Source organism: Symsagittifera roscoffensis, chromosome 8, assembly GCF_963678635.1.
Source record: "Symsagittifera roscoffensis chromosome 8, txSymRosc1.1, whole genome shotgun sequence".
NCBI lineage: Eukaryota > Metazoa > Xenacoelomorpha > Acoela > Convolutidae > Symsagittifera > Symsagittifera roscoffensis.
The window spans coordinates 20,271,225-20,288,408 of record NC_087069.1 but is presented as its reverse complement, the minus strand read 5'-3'; the positions used below and the strand labels follow the sequence as shown (position 1 = coordinate 20,288,408).

The window sequence follows — 17,184 nt, the reverse complement described above, 5'->3', positions numbered from 1 at the left end:
GGGGTGTAGATAAGCTTAAGTCTGCTGCAAACTTCTGTAAATGACCACTGGCACTGTATCTTGAGTAACACTCGGTTTTCTGGGACTCACTGGCAGAAGACAGCACGCGATGAGGACATCGATCTCGAGTCCGGGGAGTATGTGCCAGTCGGTCATATTTGGAAGTTTGACCTTGAGAGAAGCAGAAAACACTTAATTTTGGAGTGAAATTTAATTTTTCAAAATTTCGAATGGAACCTGTCATGCACGATTTTCTCGCGATAACTGAAAATCAGAAAAAAGAAGTCAGAACAATCGAGTAACAATCGCGGGAAAGTTGCTAGAAAAATCAGTGGGAAATTGCTATTCGCAATTTCAGTAGCAATAACAATCTAGAGTAGAGCTGTCCCATCTAAAACAGAGACGAGAGCATTCCCACGAACTGGATTGTTGTGATTGGAGTATTATTCTAAACTGGACTAGAGTGAACCTTCGGTGGAAAGGTGGACAGCTAGAGTGTCCCAATGGTTCACGAGAACTTACAGTCTAGAGTACAAACTTATTCTTGTTATTAAAACTGACAAACATTGAACTCATTTTAGTTACTTTATTGACTCTTGAGTTGCTCACCGACTTATTTACTTCCTGTTTCTTGAGCGTGCTACAATGTGAGTACTAATTTAAATTTCTAGAGTGTGTTTTATAATTGTTATGTTGAGGTAAGGCGAGTTTTAGGTTGATCCATCTGAAATGGATCAAAGTTCCACTGTCTAATAAAAAGTAACTTAACGGATTGTTCCGACCCGGTTTTTAACGGCGTTCATGTATTTTGGGTATCTAGAGAGAGACCTAAGTATGAGGACGTTCTTAATTCTAGAGTGGGGGGGATATTGTAGAAGTAGCCTTTAAGCTGTAACGGGTCGTAGTCTCATGTCACCAACGAACCGAATTGGCTCCGACTGATTTGAGGTAGAAAAACACAAGAGATAGTGTCCCTGACTCTTGAGCCAATGGTTATAGGGCCTATTTCTCTTAAGCCTCATGTGTGACTGCAGTAGACGAATGTTACAAAAGTTCATATAAAAAGATAAAAGTTTCAGTCCCGGAATTCTTCCGGATTCTCGAATCCATGAATCAAGCACGTTAAGCTTGTTTTCTCAGTAATCCGGAAGGCTGGTTTCCACCCCTCACTGTTGTTAGCAACTGCTTTGCAACTATTGTAGCGACACAATAGTTGCAACTCGGAGTGGTCTCTGTTACTTCTGTTTCTCTCTGTGGTTTTTTTTTTATCTCAATCTTCGTTGTCTTCGTCAGCGCAACTATCGTTGTTTTGTTGCTTTTTAGCCTTTCTGCCAAATTGGCCGTTTTTGACGTTTCTGAGAATTGTTACGCCATCACTTCGAAAATTTAAAATTTAGGAATTTTCGAATCCTTCAAACTTCACGATTTGTTCAATCGTTCGAATAACGTTCTTATTCGTTCTAAATCGCCAATTCGGAAGGTTCGCTGCTAAAAACTCCGAAACTGCAGAGATTGCATTTTGTCCATTCTGGTCGAATGTCACACCATTGGGAGACTCCGGCTGTCCACCTTTCCACCGAAGGTTCACTCTGGTCCACTTCTAATTTGTATCTCTTTGGTTCGCAATCGTTCTGCCTTCTATTTCAGGATAGGACAGCTCTAATCTAGTATGATATTATATCTGGAAATTGCGAATAGCAATTTCCCGCTGTTTTTTCTATCACTTTCCCGCGATTGTAATTCGGTTTTTCTGATCTTATATTTCTGAGATTTTCAGTTGTCGCGAGAAAGTTGAGCATGACATGCCCAATTCGAATTTTGGAAAAATTCCATTTGATCCCAAAACCATGTTTCTCGCGTTGTTCAAAATCAAACTTCCAAATATGACCGACTGGCACATATTTTTTTCTGTGTGCTGCTTCCATTTTGTGTATAAGTGATTTTGTTTAAGGCCGAAATGGGCGATTTGACAGTTAATCGGTCTTCTGCGAACGTCTACAGAGAACAAGTTGATTCAATTACCAACTGGTTTAATTCTTGGAATGAGTGTGAGCAGACAGTTGTTTTATTTTCTTTGATCAAAAGATTGAATTTTAAGCAAACCAAATTTGTCATGATGGTATTGGAACAGTCACTGGCTTCTGGATCGAGTCAGCTTTCGAACCTTGAGTCTCTTGCTAACAGCATAGGCAAGTATATTTTACATGGTCAAAGAATGAAGATGTTCATCGAGTACATACGCTTCGTCTTTTTGCTGCGCTTTTAATTTTTCAACAGCTGACTCGGGTAGTCATTGAGCGGTCAAATTGGACAAAATTGAAAACAGTATTAGGGCGTTTGGAGATGTTGATTAGGCGTATGACACCAAAAACCTATTTTCTAAAACAAATATATAGAGAGTTGCAAAAAGTTCGGACAGACAGAATTAATTAAAAAGAGCAATCGTACCATTTTGAGAGATTTTTCCATGCAATTTCTTTTTTCATACAATCTTGAGACACAAAATCGGACTAAAAAATTAGCTTTTGCATGCAATTTTTTTCCAAAATAGGTCAATTGCTCTTTTTAATTAAATTTGTCTGTCCGAACTTTTTGCTACTAATTATATACACCCAGAATAAGCTTAGCCGTGAGGCGGTTATGTTATATGAATTTGATTGTGTCATTGAAACGTAACCACATTAATCAGCCAAATCCTGAAAGGTATTTTAACCTGGGTCTTTTTTTAAAATCTGGTCTTATAAGGGAAGATTTAATGAGTTAGTTTCTGCGTAAGTATTAGCAACATATTTGTTCAACTGTTTAGAACATCTGAAATCTTTGGATATGAAAGACCACTCCTCAGTTTTTCAACTTCTGTCTCTACTTCCTCTTCTCAAACCCGAAAGCTCCGAAGCATCCATCGTATTCACGGAACTCATCCCTGTTTGCATCGATTTGTGTCTAGAGAACGCAAAGAACTTGGACGAGTGCCGACAACTGATGAGTTACGCTTTGATCCAGCCAGCTCTAAACAGTGAACAACGAGGCTCCCTGTCGCATTTGTTTTTAGCTTTAGATCAGATGAATAATAGAGGCGGTTCGGAGAAATTCTCCGATCTCTCTTTCAAGCTAGAGTAAGTCGATAAGATTGTCGCAATAAATGGCGCAGGCTTGATACTTGGTCCGGCGAAAAAGCATTTGTAAGAAGTACGCCTGAAAATGGCAAAAATCGAACTTGCCTGCTGTTTCTAATGCCTTGATACAGGGATCTATTTTTACCCAATGATTTACGTAGTGTATGCATTCACGTTAGTTATGCATAACATTCTATTGATCTGGTGTTTAGATTTTCTTTATTTCCTATCCTTCCTAGAACATCTTTTTGTGAGAAAATTTGAATTTGAATCAGGATTTTGATTTATTTATTTTTGTTTAGGAGGTTAAATATAGAAAACGGAAAGTGCTCAAAGAGCAGCAGTGAACAGAACAGCAATATGCGTGACTTTGAGGCCAATGGAGTGTCATCCTCAGCCAACACACACTTGCCAATTTCAGCCACTCTATCCGCACCCCCATGTAAGTGAGATATGCTTCAAATCTAGCTCGAAATTAATACTCTGATAAGTTATAGTTTAAATATAGAAACGACTCTTATCTAAAGGAATCATATCTTTTTGGTATTAATATTGGATCCAGCGAAAAGTTACCTATTTAAATGCTACGTGTTGATTTTAAAGTAATCGGCTCCGGTTTTACCTGAAAGTCAAAAATTACTTAAAAAATTGTTTGAAAATGTTTAAATCTGCCAAAATTTCGGAGTCCAGTTTTGTAGACACTCGATATTGACCCGGTTTTCTGTTTTCAGCTTTCGTCAGCAATACAAACAGCCAACAATTGCATATGCCATATAATTACTACGCACAACATCCCGCCAATGGTGCAATCGCTACAAACTTTCAAGTGCCAACTCCCCCCACTCCACTCTCTACTAGCCCAGACTACGACAGTTCGTACGGGGGGTCAACAGGTAGTCTAGTCGAGACGTGTGAGAATGCAATTATGAGTGTAGGTAATGGAGGGCAAGCATCATCATCTGGAGGGTGTACGTCGAAGGAAGTGGACAGATCAGGAATGAAAGGTAGTTCTTGAGATTCATTCAGATATTCCTTTTTCATTATAGCAGTAACAGGAGGCGTTTGAATCGAACATTGTTTTCCGGGCTAACTTAAAATGCGTATACATCCTTTCCTGCGTTTTTGTTGCTCCCTTTGCTTGTGTATGCTATGTACATCTTTGCCTCTGAGCTCAACTTTCGCTAATTTTGGAAGGATTTCTCGGGTAAACCGGACGGATTGCCGAAAATTTTGTTAGCTAACAGAATTCAGTATTGAAAAATATGAGACGAATAAGCTTGAGCCTTAAACGGTTAGAAAGAAAGAATTTATTTTTCCGAAGTTCATCAGAATAATAACTCATCGGAAGGGCCCGCTAACGAGATCATGAAGGTGGGCCAGCCGTGGCCGAGTGGTGTAACGCACACGTCTCTCAACAGGAGAATCGTGCGTTCGAATCCCACGGTTGGAGGGGTCCCAGTGTCATCCGCCTCCTCAAGGTGGGACCGGCTATGGCGAATTTGATCACATCACTTTCCCCACGGTTGATTCTGCATTGAACAGGACTGGGGGATAGTAAAAACTATGAGGCTAGTAAAACCATGAGGCTAGAGAGCATCATGAATAAAGGAAAGAATAAATCAATATGACACAATTCAAGATTTTTCAAATTAAACATATATTTTATTTTTGAAAAACGCTAAACACAGCACTATGACTAATGTTTTTATACCAAACCCCATTAGTTCTAAACAGGATTCTTTTTTTTTCAAAACATTTTTTCAAAAAAGTCACACAAGTTATCATATCTCCACAATTTGAAAAGGCTCTGGGTTGCCATATTTCACCGTATAAATCGCAATCCACGGTTGTAGCTTTTTGCAAGGTATTGTAATTCCTTGATATTAAAAATTTGAGTTTCCAGCTTGTTACTTAAAAGGTATCCTTTTTTAAGTTTAAGGTTAAAACTTTTAATTTTGGAAAATTTGCTTTTTCTAATCCTTTTTCGAAACGGCTCCTTGTTTAAGCAAATTAATTTGTCCAGCTCCCCGGTAGACTAATTATTGCCTTTCAAAATGTTTTACGCTAAATATTTCTTTCAGCATGTTAGGTTTACCCCCTACATATTGCTCGTAATGGATTTTGAAAACTAAACAATTTTTTCAAAAATCTTCACTATGAGAATTTTTTATCGATCGCGGCACGACTTTTAGTGGCTCGTAGGCATAAAGCTCACGCACTGCTCGCATTTTCATTTGAATGTCTTCTGAGTGGTCATTATGCTTTCTAAAACATTTCAATTCAATATCTTTTTCTGAAGGATAAAAATAGGCAGCAAGGAGCAAAAGTAAAACAGCCGCATATAAGAATGCAATACTTGATACTTGTTTTGATGTTACTGTGATAATAAGCTTAAAGCTGATGCCGAATTGTTTAAATTTGTAGCTTTCAAATAATGCCTGGCTGTTTTGCTAATCGCATTTCGACATCAAAATAAGTCAACAAAACCGCATGACTACTTTAACGCAAGATTCTAATTATATTGGCTACTTTTTTTCATTTAATCCATCATGTGCAATTTTTCTTAATTCTTTTTATATATGTTCTGATTAAGAGTAATGAAAGTAGTCAATACTCCTATATAGCTCTTGCTGATATAAGTTTTTTTCAGGAAAAGTCTTAAAGTCTCTAATAACTTACAGATGTGCATTCATACATATTGATGCATTTTTGAATGCACCTAGGTATAATACTTTTTCAGTTCAATTAAATTTAATTGGTTGAAAGTGACGTTAATAGCACTCTTCAAATACGAACGTGGAAAAATCGCGAAAAAACGTGGACAATTTCTAGTTTCGAAAGTGGAATTTAATTTTAAGATTTCCAGTGGAATGAAAACTTTACTTATTGACCCAGTTTTCTCTAGCTAGGTTCATCTTATCAAAAAAGCTCACTGATCCTTAGAACAATCATAATTGTTCTACAAGTTCAAAGAGCTTAAAGGGCATCCATTTTTTCTTTGAAATTGGAAATTTAAGATTTTTTTTAACGAAAGTCAGTGTTTTTTGTTTACTTGCGTTCATTACTTTTTTCCAATGCTCGATTGGCTAGGTTCTTGAAAAAGTGGACCGTTTAAGTGAAGACCTATTACCTAAAAAATCGGTCACTTTTGGATTATCTAGAGGCGGAAAAGTTTCATGCGTTCGCTTCTTGTCTTGAGAATATCTCCCGTATGTATGGCCCAAATAATTGTAATTTATTGCAAAATGATAACTTTGGAAAATATCGAAATTTAAATACGGGTTAAGTGGAAAAGAGCCACAAAACCAACTGACCGTCTTCTTAAATCCATTAACTTGTTGCAGATGTTCCAGTATGGCTGAAGAGTCTTCGTCTGCACAAGTACTCTGCCATGTTCAGTCAGTTCAGCTATGAGGAGATGCTGAGTCTGGACGATGAGAAACTGACTGCTCTGGGTGTGACCAAAGGAGCCAGACACAAGATTGTGATCTCAGTCACCAAACTGAATGAGAGGTTGGTTGTTGTTGTTGTGGCCTCGTCTCCTTCATCGACAGCGGGTTTCGTTTTGTTTTCTCTTCTGGTTTCTTCATCTGATTAAGTGTGAATGAAAGTATTGACGACACTTTTATAGGTCGATTTGATTTATACTTTACTCTATAAATCAGTCTTTCCTGAGTTCATTGACAGTTCCAACTGTCCGCTGGCTAGGTTTAACTCGCAAAAGGAGTCAGCTGTTTAAACTAAGCTCAAAACCATGGTTTTAAAAGATCGTTAGAGATTTCTGGAGAAAATTTTAAAGACCAAAGATAAGTTAGTAGCCTCAATACCCACTAATCCTTGTGTTCGAAAAATTTGAAAAAGAAAGAAACATATGTATCAAAAATAAATTGGCAAATAAATTGCCAACTATTTTTTTCAACTAAAAATATAAGATATTGATTGATTCCATCCATGAACAGGGTATAATTTTTTTTCGCATCAATTGTGGTTTCCAAAATCTGCCAGAAAATTTGGACAAAACTAACACACAATTGTTTATCAAGGTCGAAAGAATTGAGGCAGATGGAAAAAGACGCCGTGGACTGTGGAGGAAATGTGAAGCAACTCTTGTGCGACCTCAAACTAATAGTGAACACTCCAATCAAATACTGCGGAGACAGCAACTCTCAGACAACTGCGAATCAGAATCAGGTATGTTTTCAAGTAGTTTGGCTGAAATTGACTTGAATTTTTAGAAAAAAAATTTAATTGAAAATGTGAGCTAGGAAAAATTTCCTCGTCGTCAATTGTTTGGTTTTCGTTCCATTTGGTAGTCAGTGTACGAAATGAAGACTCTTCTGCAGTGCGTGTGGTTTTTTCGGAACTCAATTTCGCTCAAATTTATATTTGATTTGACTTATAGTTTCTTTACTTTTGTGCTTAGCCAGGTGCTAGAATATTACAACCGGGTACAAGACTATTTATTTGCTTGTTATTTTGCTGTCTATATTAATCGTTCTTGCAATGTTAGTTTTTTTTCAGAAAATGTTTGGTGATTTATGTCTTCTTTAAATCTGTCGGCCTATTTCCTGAAATGATTCAGACTTTGCCTCATTCCGTTGATATTTTTTAATTTTGGCTAAATTTTCAAAATCAATCTCATAACGTCTTTAATGAACTGGAGAAAAACAAAATTATTATTTTTTTTCTATTTGTGGCAAGTTTTTCTGTCAAGATATCTTAAATCGACTGTCATTTTCACATACTTTTGGTGGAGGTAACTGAGTTCATGACTTTTTGTGCATCATTTAAGGATTTTTTTTGCGCCATCAACTCATTGTTTCAGTATGTTTTGTTTTAAAATTATGCGCATTTTGGAAACGCTGCCATTTTTACTTCAAAACCGATCGTTTTGAATATGGTATCAATGGATAGATAATTGAATATTTCTGTAAAACGTTTTAAAATAAAGTTTTTAAGAGTAATGAACGTAGTGAAGACTTTTATATAGGTCTTGCTGATTTTTTTTTTCAGGAAAAAGAATTAAAATTTTAATGCACTTAGGTATAATGCACTTTTTGAGTTCAATTGAAATTCATCTGCTAAAAGTGACATAAATAACACTCTTCATATACGAACGTGGAAATGGCGCAAAAAACGAACGATTTCTAGATTCGAAAGGGGAATTTCATTTTTAGATTTCCAGCGGAATGAAAACTTTAGCTGTTGATCCAGTTCTCTCTAGTTGGGTTAAAGTTATCACAAAAGTGCCCATCATAAATTGTTCTAAAATTTCAAAGAGCTTAAAGGGCATCCATTTTTTTCTTTGAAATTCGAAAGCTGAAATTTTCATTAAGTTCAGTGTGTTTTGTATATTTACTCGCGTTCATTACTCATTTCCAATCTTCGATTGGCTATGTTGATTTCAGCAGATGCTGAAATTGCCGACTATTCACAGCGCGACATTTTTCACTTTATTTTACAATGTTTTGAGTTGACCGTAATACTTCGGCACTTGTTATGGCATGGACAACGTGTTCTTCCGATATTTTGAGTTCTACGATAGTTCGAAGGTTTTCGTTATTGACTTTAGCCATGACCATCCCTCTAAACCAAAAGTCCAGGATATTCAGCTCAGGTCTCTGGGCCGCACGCGGTACGTGTGCCTTGCGACCGAATATTTGATCCCCAAATTTGGTTTGTAGCAATGTCGTGACCATATGCAAGGTGTGTGGGGGTGCTCTATGTTGCTTAAACCAGCATCGACGTAGATCTCGTGTTTTCGAGGAGAGGACAATATTGATTTTCAACAATAGCTTCACAGCTAACTGGTTGATCGTTCTGGTCGACAAACCAAAAAGGGACCTAAAATGGTACCCTGAGCACTCCGACCCAGCTCATAAATTTGGTTTTGCTTTGGCAGTGGCATTCAATAAAGTAATTAAGGTTCGCAGAAGCCAAAATGCGCAAATTCTGTGCATGTTTGGAGCTGCATCCACGACCCACCATTTCTCGTTCTCAAAAGTAACTGATTTTTTTTTAAGAAACCACATGCAAAAAGTCTGAGAGGGTAGTTGTTTTAGGTTTAATTTTTTTTAACTTATGCTTTTGTTATGTTTCATCTTCAACGAATGCCGCACGATTCTTCAAAGAGTTGTAAAGGACACCTTGATTGTAGGGTTTCTGCACGCTTTACGCAGTGATATTTCTGGCTTTTGCATGAAAAATCTTTCTACAGCCTTGTGTAGGCCATCCTGAAAAGTAGTTGGTCGACTAACTTCTCGGACGGTGATCTCTCCTTAGCACTGAACGTTGCTATTTTCGAATAACGATGGTCTGTAATATCGTCTCGAACTCAATTGAATTTTGTAATGGAGTAAAAACTGCCTTCTAACCTATGCAGTTGAAAAGTTTTTGTAAGAGAGAGATGATAGAACGTTTCTGTTCTGGCGTGAGTAATAAAATTGTCCCAAAATGTTACCTTAGAGCACATCAACACAACTCATATTTTTGGTTATGCCTTGGAAGTGGCCCTCAATAATGCATTAGGGGTTCTCAATAGCCCCAATTAGCGAATTTTGTGAATAGTCGGAGCTACATCCACGACTCACCATTTCTCGTCTCCATGAACAACATAATCTGAGAGAAACTGACTTTTCTTTAAAAAACCACATGCAAAAAATGTCTCTGAGAGGATAGTTGTTAGGGTGTTTTTTTCGAACCATTCTGATTTTGTATGGTTTCATCTTCAACGATTGCCGCACGATTGTTCAAACAGTTATCAAGAACGCATTGATTGCGAAGTGATGTTTCTGGGTTTTGTATGAAAAATGTTTCTACTGCGTTGTTTGGCCATCTCGAAAGAGTTAGGCCGACTAATTCTTCGGATGGTGCTCTCTCCTTAGCATTGAAACTTTTTCTTAGTTCAAATAACGGTATAATACATTTATTTTCTTTCAGCTATAATTTTAGTTAAACTTGTACTTTCTCTGATTTTTTTTTCGAATTGAAAAGTGGCTGTCGTTTGTGTTCATATTTTTTCCAAATAAAGTTATTGTTTTCTAGTCTAGTGACTATGTTTTTTTCCTGGCTTGAGTGGAACTTTTTCCCAGTGTTTGCCTATGAAAGTACGAATGGTTACTAAGCAGATTTTGAATTATTTAAACATTTTGTGAACATACGTTTTTTTATCTTTGCAGATTCACTTTGAGGCCCAGTTTTTTTGCAGATTTCTTTGAAACGCTTTTCGCCTTATTTGTTTGGGCTTTCGAGAAATCACAATATTTCTGTTTTTATATCTTATTCCGTTTGTGAAGAAATTAGAAGACTTGGTCGCGAATATAAGTCGTTGATTTTTTTTTCAGCAAAAGGTCCTCTTTGTCCATGCCCAAATTGATATTTTAAGTTTTTATTTTTTTTGAAGTGAAGGCTTATACCGCTTTAAAAGTACGAAAGCGCACATAGCGTAAAAAATGTGATCGACTTCTAGTTTTGAAAGTGAATTTTAATATTTTAGATTGCTCAGCAAAGTATGAACTTATTCTATTGATATAATTTTCTCAGTTACAGTTTTTTTCAATCATAATTTGTTTTTGAAATTAAAAGAGCTGTAACGGCTTTTATGTTTCGTGATGTTTCTAAGTAACCGTAATTTAGAAAGTTAGTCGGAAACAATGAAATGGCGGTCAACCAAATGTGACAGACAACTCCGAAGGTTAAATACCGGTTAGCGGCAGACAGAAAGATAAACTAAATAGCAACAACTACTTAACGTTTCGAAAATTTCCGCGTGCACCTTATAATTCTTAGTTTTTACGACTCTATGAAAAAGATTATTAAATTGCTTACTTAAATAAGTCTGCCATGGGTCTAATGAATCCTCCTCGCTTGTTGTTTCGGCCCCCAGTTGTTCTTCCTGAACTGATATCACCTTTTCCTCCGGTGTTCTTTGCACTATTTGTAATCCCAGATTTGTCATTAGATCTGTTCCATTAATCGAACGTCTGTTTCCTCCAATTACCTTGATTTTCGCTTCGGTCACCCATCCGTTCGTCTCCAATGATACGTTCATCTTCCTAGCAGCCGTAAAGGATTGTTTCCGTAATCCCTGAACTCATCGTCCTCCGGTGCTGGCGCCTTCACGTTTTCGCCTGCGGTGCCCAACGTTCGTTTCAGTTCTCCAACTGTGAATATTGAGATCGGTGATCCGCTGTTTATCCAGACGTTTGTGTGCACACCATTTATCTTAATTGGTAGTCGAGCGCCGGCCACTTTCAATTGGGTTTTCTTCCGAGATTTGATAGCCATCACAACATAGTCTCCTGAACTGTCCGAATCCCACGATCGTTGCCTCTTATCTGGTGTGTTGACCCATCCGACTGAATTTTCTTGTTGCGAATAGGCATCCTCAACGTCACCTATCTCGCTAACATCCACATCCTCCTGGTTTTGAATCAGTCCCACCGCAGGTCTTCCCCGGTTAGTCCTTTTTCATCGACAAGTTTTCTCGTAATGTCCAGTTTTTCGGCAGAAATTACATGTCGCACTTCTAGCTGGGCATCTAGTTAGATGCTCCGGAGTAAAATTGGGTTGATCACAATTATAGCACCTTTTAGACGCTCCCCCTCTCATTTCTGCTCGTCCCCTGAACGATCCGCGGCCGCGTTGTCTGCTTTTACGATATCCCCCCCCGGATCGTCCCCACAGGTTCCGTTTTAATTTGGAACGCTCCAGCTCCGCCGGTGGTGCCGCTTGTTGTTGCTCCCCCGGTTGCCGAACCATATGATTTAGCGTACTTATATCCACGTTCATATGACAACGCGATGCGTACACCTCCTCTGGTGTTTTTGTTGATCGACATAGCTCGTTCTGTGCCTCTCTATTATTCATGTTCACAATGAATACATCCCGTAAAATTCTGGTCTCCAACGCTCCAAAATTGCATCGTGCTGCTAGTCCGCTTAAAACTGAATGGAACTGCTCCAAGGATTCTTCAATGTATTGTTTCCGTGCCAATAACTGGAATTTTTCATAAACTTCATTCCGTTCTTTCTTAAATTCGGTTTCTATCGCATCTAGTACCTTCGAGTAACGGGTAGTAGATAGATCCAGGTGTGGCCTCCTCTTATGCAATTCATCTTGCCCTTTTTCCCCCAGACACAAGTACAAGTTCGATATTAGTGTTTGTTCCGATGTCATCCGATCTTTCCCGTCCACCTCCTCCGGTAATGCAGTAACCTGTGCTGCTGTTAAAGTACTGGCATAGTAAAAATTTGTCGGATTGATACTGTGTTTGGCCACCATCCCCCATTGAATTCGATTAAACCAAAACTCCCATAGCATTGGTGGCTCTGCGAGCGTAGAGGGCTAAAACGATGCAATCCCCAGTGGGTTTTTCCCCCCACTCTGACCTGTTGGCTGCGCCATGAGAAAATACTGTTCCGATAAGTAAATTAAGTAAATCAGACTGAAAAATTAAGTAAATAGCAACAACTAGTGATTGAATAATGAACTAATTTAGATACTATGTCAGTTTAAAAAAAACAAAGTCATTTTTCATTTTCCGTGCGTTAATTGGCATTTTTCCAGCTGTCTGTTTGTCTTCTTTTTATCTTAAGTGCAGTTTTTGTTAATGAAAATATATACATTCGGTTTTCAAATGTTTTCGTGATAATAAATTTGAAGAATTTTTTTCGATACGGGACAAAGTTTCTTGATTTTCGCATTTTTTAATTACTTACAATTTTCTGCATTGCAAATGGTCGAAGCTCGGTTTTACCCTCTTTATTTTTAGTTCACGTCACATTCATTGGCTAAATTGACGAGAAAGTAGGCTCATATACTCAAAGAGAAAGCGGCGCGTGAATGACTTTTTTTTCAAAAAGTATTTTTGGAGTTTTCTCAAATTGAATTAGTGTTATTACAAAAAAAAACATCAAACCATAAAAATCTTGAAATTTAAAGAGCTTTTTGGGTGATACTTTTTCAAAATTATCAATCTTTTAATTATTACTCTTCTAACTGTCTGTTGTCTATGTCACTCACTTGCCAAGATTTTTTTGCTGGTGTGGAAAATGTGTTTTGTAGAAACTTATTTTTGTTCTAGAATCAGCGGACTTCGAAGCAGAATTCAAATGATACTGAAGACGAACCGAGTGAATCGGGCGAGGCTGCAGGCGATGGATCGGAAGATGATAATGATGCGAAGATGTGTCAGAAGAATCCGCTGGCAATGGAAGATTTGCCGAGCTTGATTTGCAGTGTTCTGGGAAAATGTAAGTTCTTCAGCTTTTTGCAAATAAATTCGTTTTTTAGCTATTCTTTGTGTTGAGCTCCACAATGTGGGCGTTGGTCATTTCTACCGCCAATCAGAAGACCCTAATTATCATAAAAGTTCCATTTTTGACTGAATAGACATTTAATTTCACCGACCGGTAATGTCCACAGTTTTACGGACTTTGTTTGCTATACGCGGCTTCATTTGGTATTAAAGAGCTTCAACTCCCATAAAGAATTAAGCATGCACGAATTTTCTTCTTTGTAACGAAGTTCCTGTTTTTTCACTAATTAAAGACCTGAAGAGATATTTATGAGTGTTTTGAATCTTTTAGTGTGCAGTCAGATCCTTCTGCATCCGGATGAGGACAACTGCAACACTTTCATTCAGGTCCTCGAAAGATGCAATGGTCACGCGGTAAGATAATACAATTTCCAGTCTATTATTACATGGGTTTGTTGCGCAAGTGGTAGGTGAAGGTTGTTGGCAATCACATGGTCGCTGGTTCATTATTCGCACTAACTGAATAATTATAAAATCTAAATAAGCGAGAATCACTTTTATTTTGTCTACTCGACGCATTATTTCGTTTCATTTTGTCTCTTTTGTAACAGGCGATCACGTCGACTCAGAAGGAGAAGATCAGCCAGTGGAGAACTCAGTGTCAACGCATATCTCGATCTGCACAGCAGAAGTGAGTAGTTGTCTAATAAATGTTCTGAGCGACAACGTTTTCTTAGTCTGAATATATAATCGTGGAGTGAAATATATCAATTTTTTGAAGAACGCTTTTTTTGAGATACTTCTCATTTTTGAATATCAAAATACAGGTTGACTTCAAACAACTACCCAAATGTCAATCCCTATTTTTACCAGTGAACTATACGTTTGCTGAGTATAATAATCGGTTTTTCTCAGGACATCGGGAAATGGCTATACATCAGTCATGTACAGACGACCCAGCTACCCCTACGGCTCAACCAGTGCACTGGCCTCAAGTTCCTCTCCCTACCTCTCACACACGAGAAAAATATCCATTCCAACAACCATGTATAACAACAATAACAACAACAGCAATACAATGCTACCTCATAATAACAACAATTTGCACAGTAATATTTGCCAACAAGGAATGGGCAATAGTTATGGATTATTCCAACAGAATGGAAACGTGGCCACAGGGGTACCGACGCCGGCGGCCGGTTGTACCGGAAGCATTGCAGTGGGATCGGGTCGCAATCATACAAATGTATATAGAGGCTACAGTGATGTTCAAAAAAGTTCGAATTCATCTCAAGTGAACCCGGATTTTGGTTTAAAATATAACAGAACCGGAATGGGAGGAGTAAATGGGTTAATGGATGGAAGTGTAAAGATGTTTGGAAGTCAAAATGGACAGAGATTTGCTCCAACTGCATCTTCGAATTTAGTGGCGACTGCGTCATTTGCGAATACGTCGAATCAGAACAGAAACGCGGTGAGTTTGATGTAGAACTGATCAATGGACGAAATTTTTATATTGTTTATGTAACAGAAAACCAGTTCACTTTTTACAAAATCAGTCTCGCATAAATTGTTGCTGCGCGAAATCGCTCAATTGCAGTATCTGGCTTGATGATTGATTTTTCAAGAAAGTGTCTTAAAAATAATTACTGAAGTGCGTTCATACATATTAATGCGTTTATGAATGCACTTACATATAAATACACTTTTTGAATTCAATTTAAATTCATCTGCTGAAACTAGTTCAAATTGCGCTCTACAATTACCAACCCGGAAATGGCGCGAAAAAAAAACGTGAACAACTTCTAGTTTCGCAAGTAGGTTGTAATTTTCAGATTTCCCAGCGCAATAAAAAATTTGCCCATTGATCTAGTTTTCTGAAATCCGGTGAGTTTTATCCAAATTTGTCAATCATAAATTGTTCTTGCTTCAAGGCCATATTTTTTTTAACGAATTTTGGAAGTTCGAACAAGTTTGTCTTTTTTTGGCGTCCATTGACTCTTTTCCAACGGTCTGTTGGCTACGCATTGCATTCTAATTTATTCATTCATAAAAGATTGAATTTATAATTTATGTGTTGTTGGGTTGGGTATAATTTTTTGTTTCTGAAATTGTCAGAATTGTTCGTTCTATTTGGAAAGATTTGATGAGAATAATTTTGTATTCGTGATTCAATTTGTGAAAGAAGATGGAGATACAAACTTATTCTTGAGGTGTATTTTTCAGTATCTGAGTGACCCGAGAATGTTCCAACACTTCTCCTCAAACCAGATGTCATTGAACCACCACAACAACTGCAATACCACAAACAACAATATGAATCATAATCATCAAGAACAATATCATCAGAATAACAATAACAACAGTAATGCATATGCACATATACCACCTCAGCCTATGAACGCGATGCGGTCCTCGAATCTGATTGGCTCGTCAAATCGATCTTCTTCAATTTCAGCCAATCACCATCAGCCTCTATCGCACACTCTTTCGTGCACCGCGGCTGTTACTGGAAACAATCGGAACGCCCCAACTGGTGCTAGCGGAATGGAACACCATCAGTCGCATAAACCGTTGTTGCGGACCCAATCTGCTGGCGGGAACCCTGCGTTGTCGGGTCGGACAATGACAGCCATGCCTCAATCCTTTGCCATTGGAGCTCAAATGAGCTCGAACTACTTGAATCAAAACTCCAGTTCGGGTAATTTTGATTCGAATAATTCAACTACTGAGAGACGCGCGTCTCAAATGTTACCCATATCTATGCAATCTATTACCTCTTATTACGATTTCTGCAATAATGCCAATGTTTCAACGATGGCCCAGCCAACGCAATCTTCTGCTTTCCATTCAAATTCGGCTAATCAGGTCGATTCGATTTCGAGTCTGGAGTCACTCTGCAGATCTGTAGCTGATCACGCGTTAGAAACGAACGCAGAGTGTGTTTCGCCATCCTCGTCTCTCCTAGCGGACGACTGATTTGACAGAAACTGTGCTAATGATTGCTTCAAAAAGCCGAAAGCTCAATTTGCCGAATATTGAATGTATTCTTTAGTGCTAATATAGCAGATTGTTGAATTTCTAATGTTCTCATAAGTCATCATCGCCCTTTTAATTATTACTTATTTATGACATATTGGAAAGCTTTTCTTCCAATCATTTTTAGCTGTTATTTTTCGATTTTTGATATATGGTTTGTTACCACCAAATATTCGTGTCTGTTTTTAATTCTTTCCTCTATTAATTGTAAATGTGACTTTTTAAACTTCACAGTATTTAGTCAAATATACAACAATTTTTTGTTAAAGGTCGATGGTAGAATATCTGGCAAAAAGTTTTAATATTGAATAGTTAAACTTCTGGCTCATTTAAAAATTTGAAAGTAATATAGGTGCAGTTTAACTTTTTTAGGAGTACGATAGTCTTTTTCTGAGCTAAGTTATGGAATTTTTGAGAACTAATAAGCTGGTTAAAGATAATTAGGAGCCTGGATAATCTACCGTTGATGACTGATTCTACCAGTTTGATATGAACTATCAAATTAATCACACAAAATATCATCTAACTAAAAACTAAATCTTTGCTGCTATTACGTGCATTTTAATTAGATAAAAAATCGTAGATCAATTTAGTTGAATTAAATTGGAACTTGTAATTTAGCGTGCTAGTGTTTTAAATTAGAAGAAAAATGTGCGATTTAAAAACATGTTTTATATTTTTGATATCAGAATTTGAATTTTATTTTAACTTGTTGCTAAGGCAACAACTTACTCGAAGTAATTGTGCGTTTATTACCTTGTGATGTGATGG

The 17,184-nt window shown here is 37.5% G+C and overlaps 1 protein-coding gene across 1 annotated transcript; it reads left to right on the top strand.

Moving 5' to 3' along the window:
- The first annotated feature begins 1,955 nt into the window (after positions 1-1,955).
- Positions 1,956-16,697, top strand: LOC134853294 (protein Smaug homolog 1-like). Its single transcript, XM_063869266.1, has 11 exons — positions 1,956-2,189; positions 2,807-3,116; positions 3,419-3,558; positions 3,848-4,120; positions 6,461-6,629; positions 7,160-7,307; positions 13,201-13,369; positions 13,706-13,788; positions 13,986-14,065; positions 14,290-14,848; positions 15,601-16,697. Exons 1-11 carry the CDS (start codon positions 1,958-1,960, stop codon positions 16,351-16,353), a joined length of 2,916 nt encoding a protein of 971 aa, XP_063725336.1. The 5' UTR covers positions 1,956-1,957; the 3' UTR covers positions 16,354-16,697.
- The last annotated feature ends 487 nt before the right edge of the window (positions 16,698-17,184 follow it).

What these genes read in the sequence shown, in the direction of transcription:
- LOC134853294 (XM_063869266.1), top strand. Translation starts at nt 1,958, where the DNA reads ATGGGCGATTTGACAGTTAATCGGTCTTCTGCGAACGTCTACAGAGAA. An exon ending in GGACAGATCAGGAATGAAAG is followed by an intron (nt 4,121 to 6,460) that starts GTAGTTCTTGAG and finishes AACTTGTTGCAG; the next exon opens with ATGTTCCAGTATGGCTGAAG. An exon ending in AAAGATGCAATGGTCACGCG is followed by an intron (nt 13,789 to 13,985) that starts GTAAGATAATAC and finishes CTTTTGTAACAG; the next exon opens with GCGATCACGTCGACTCAGAA.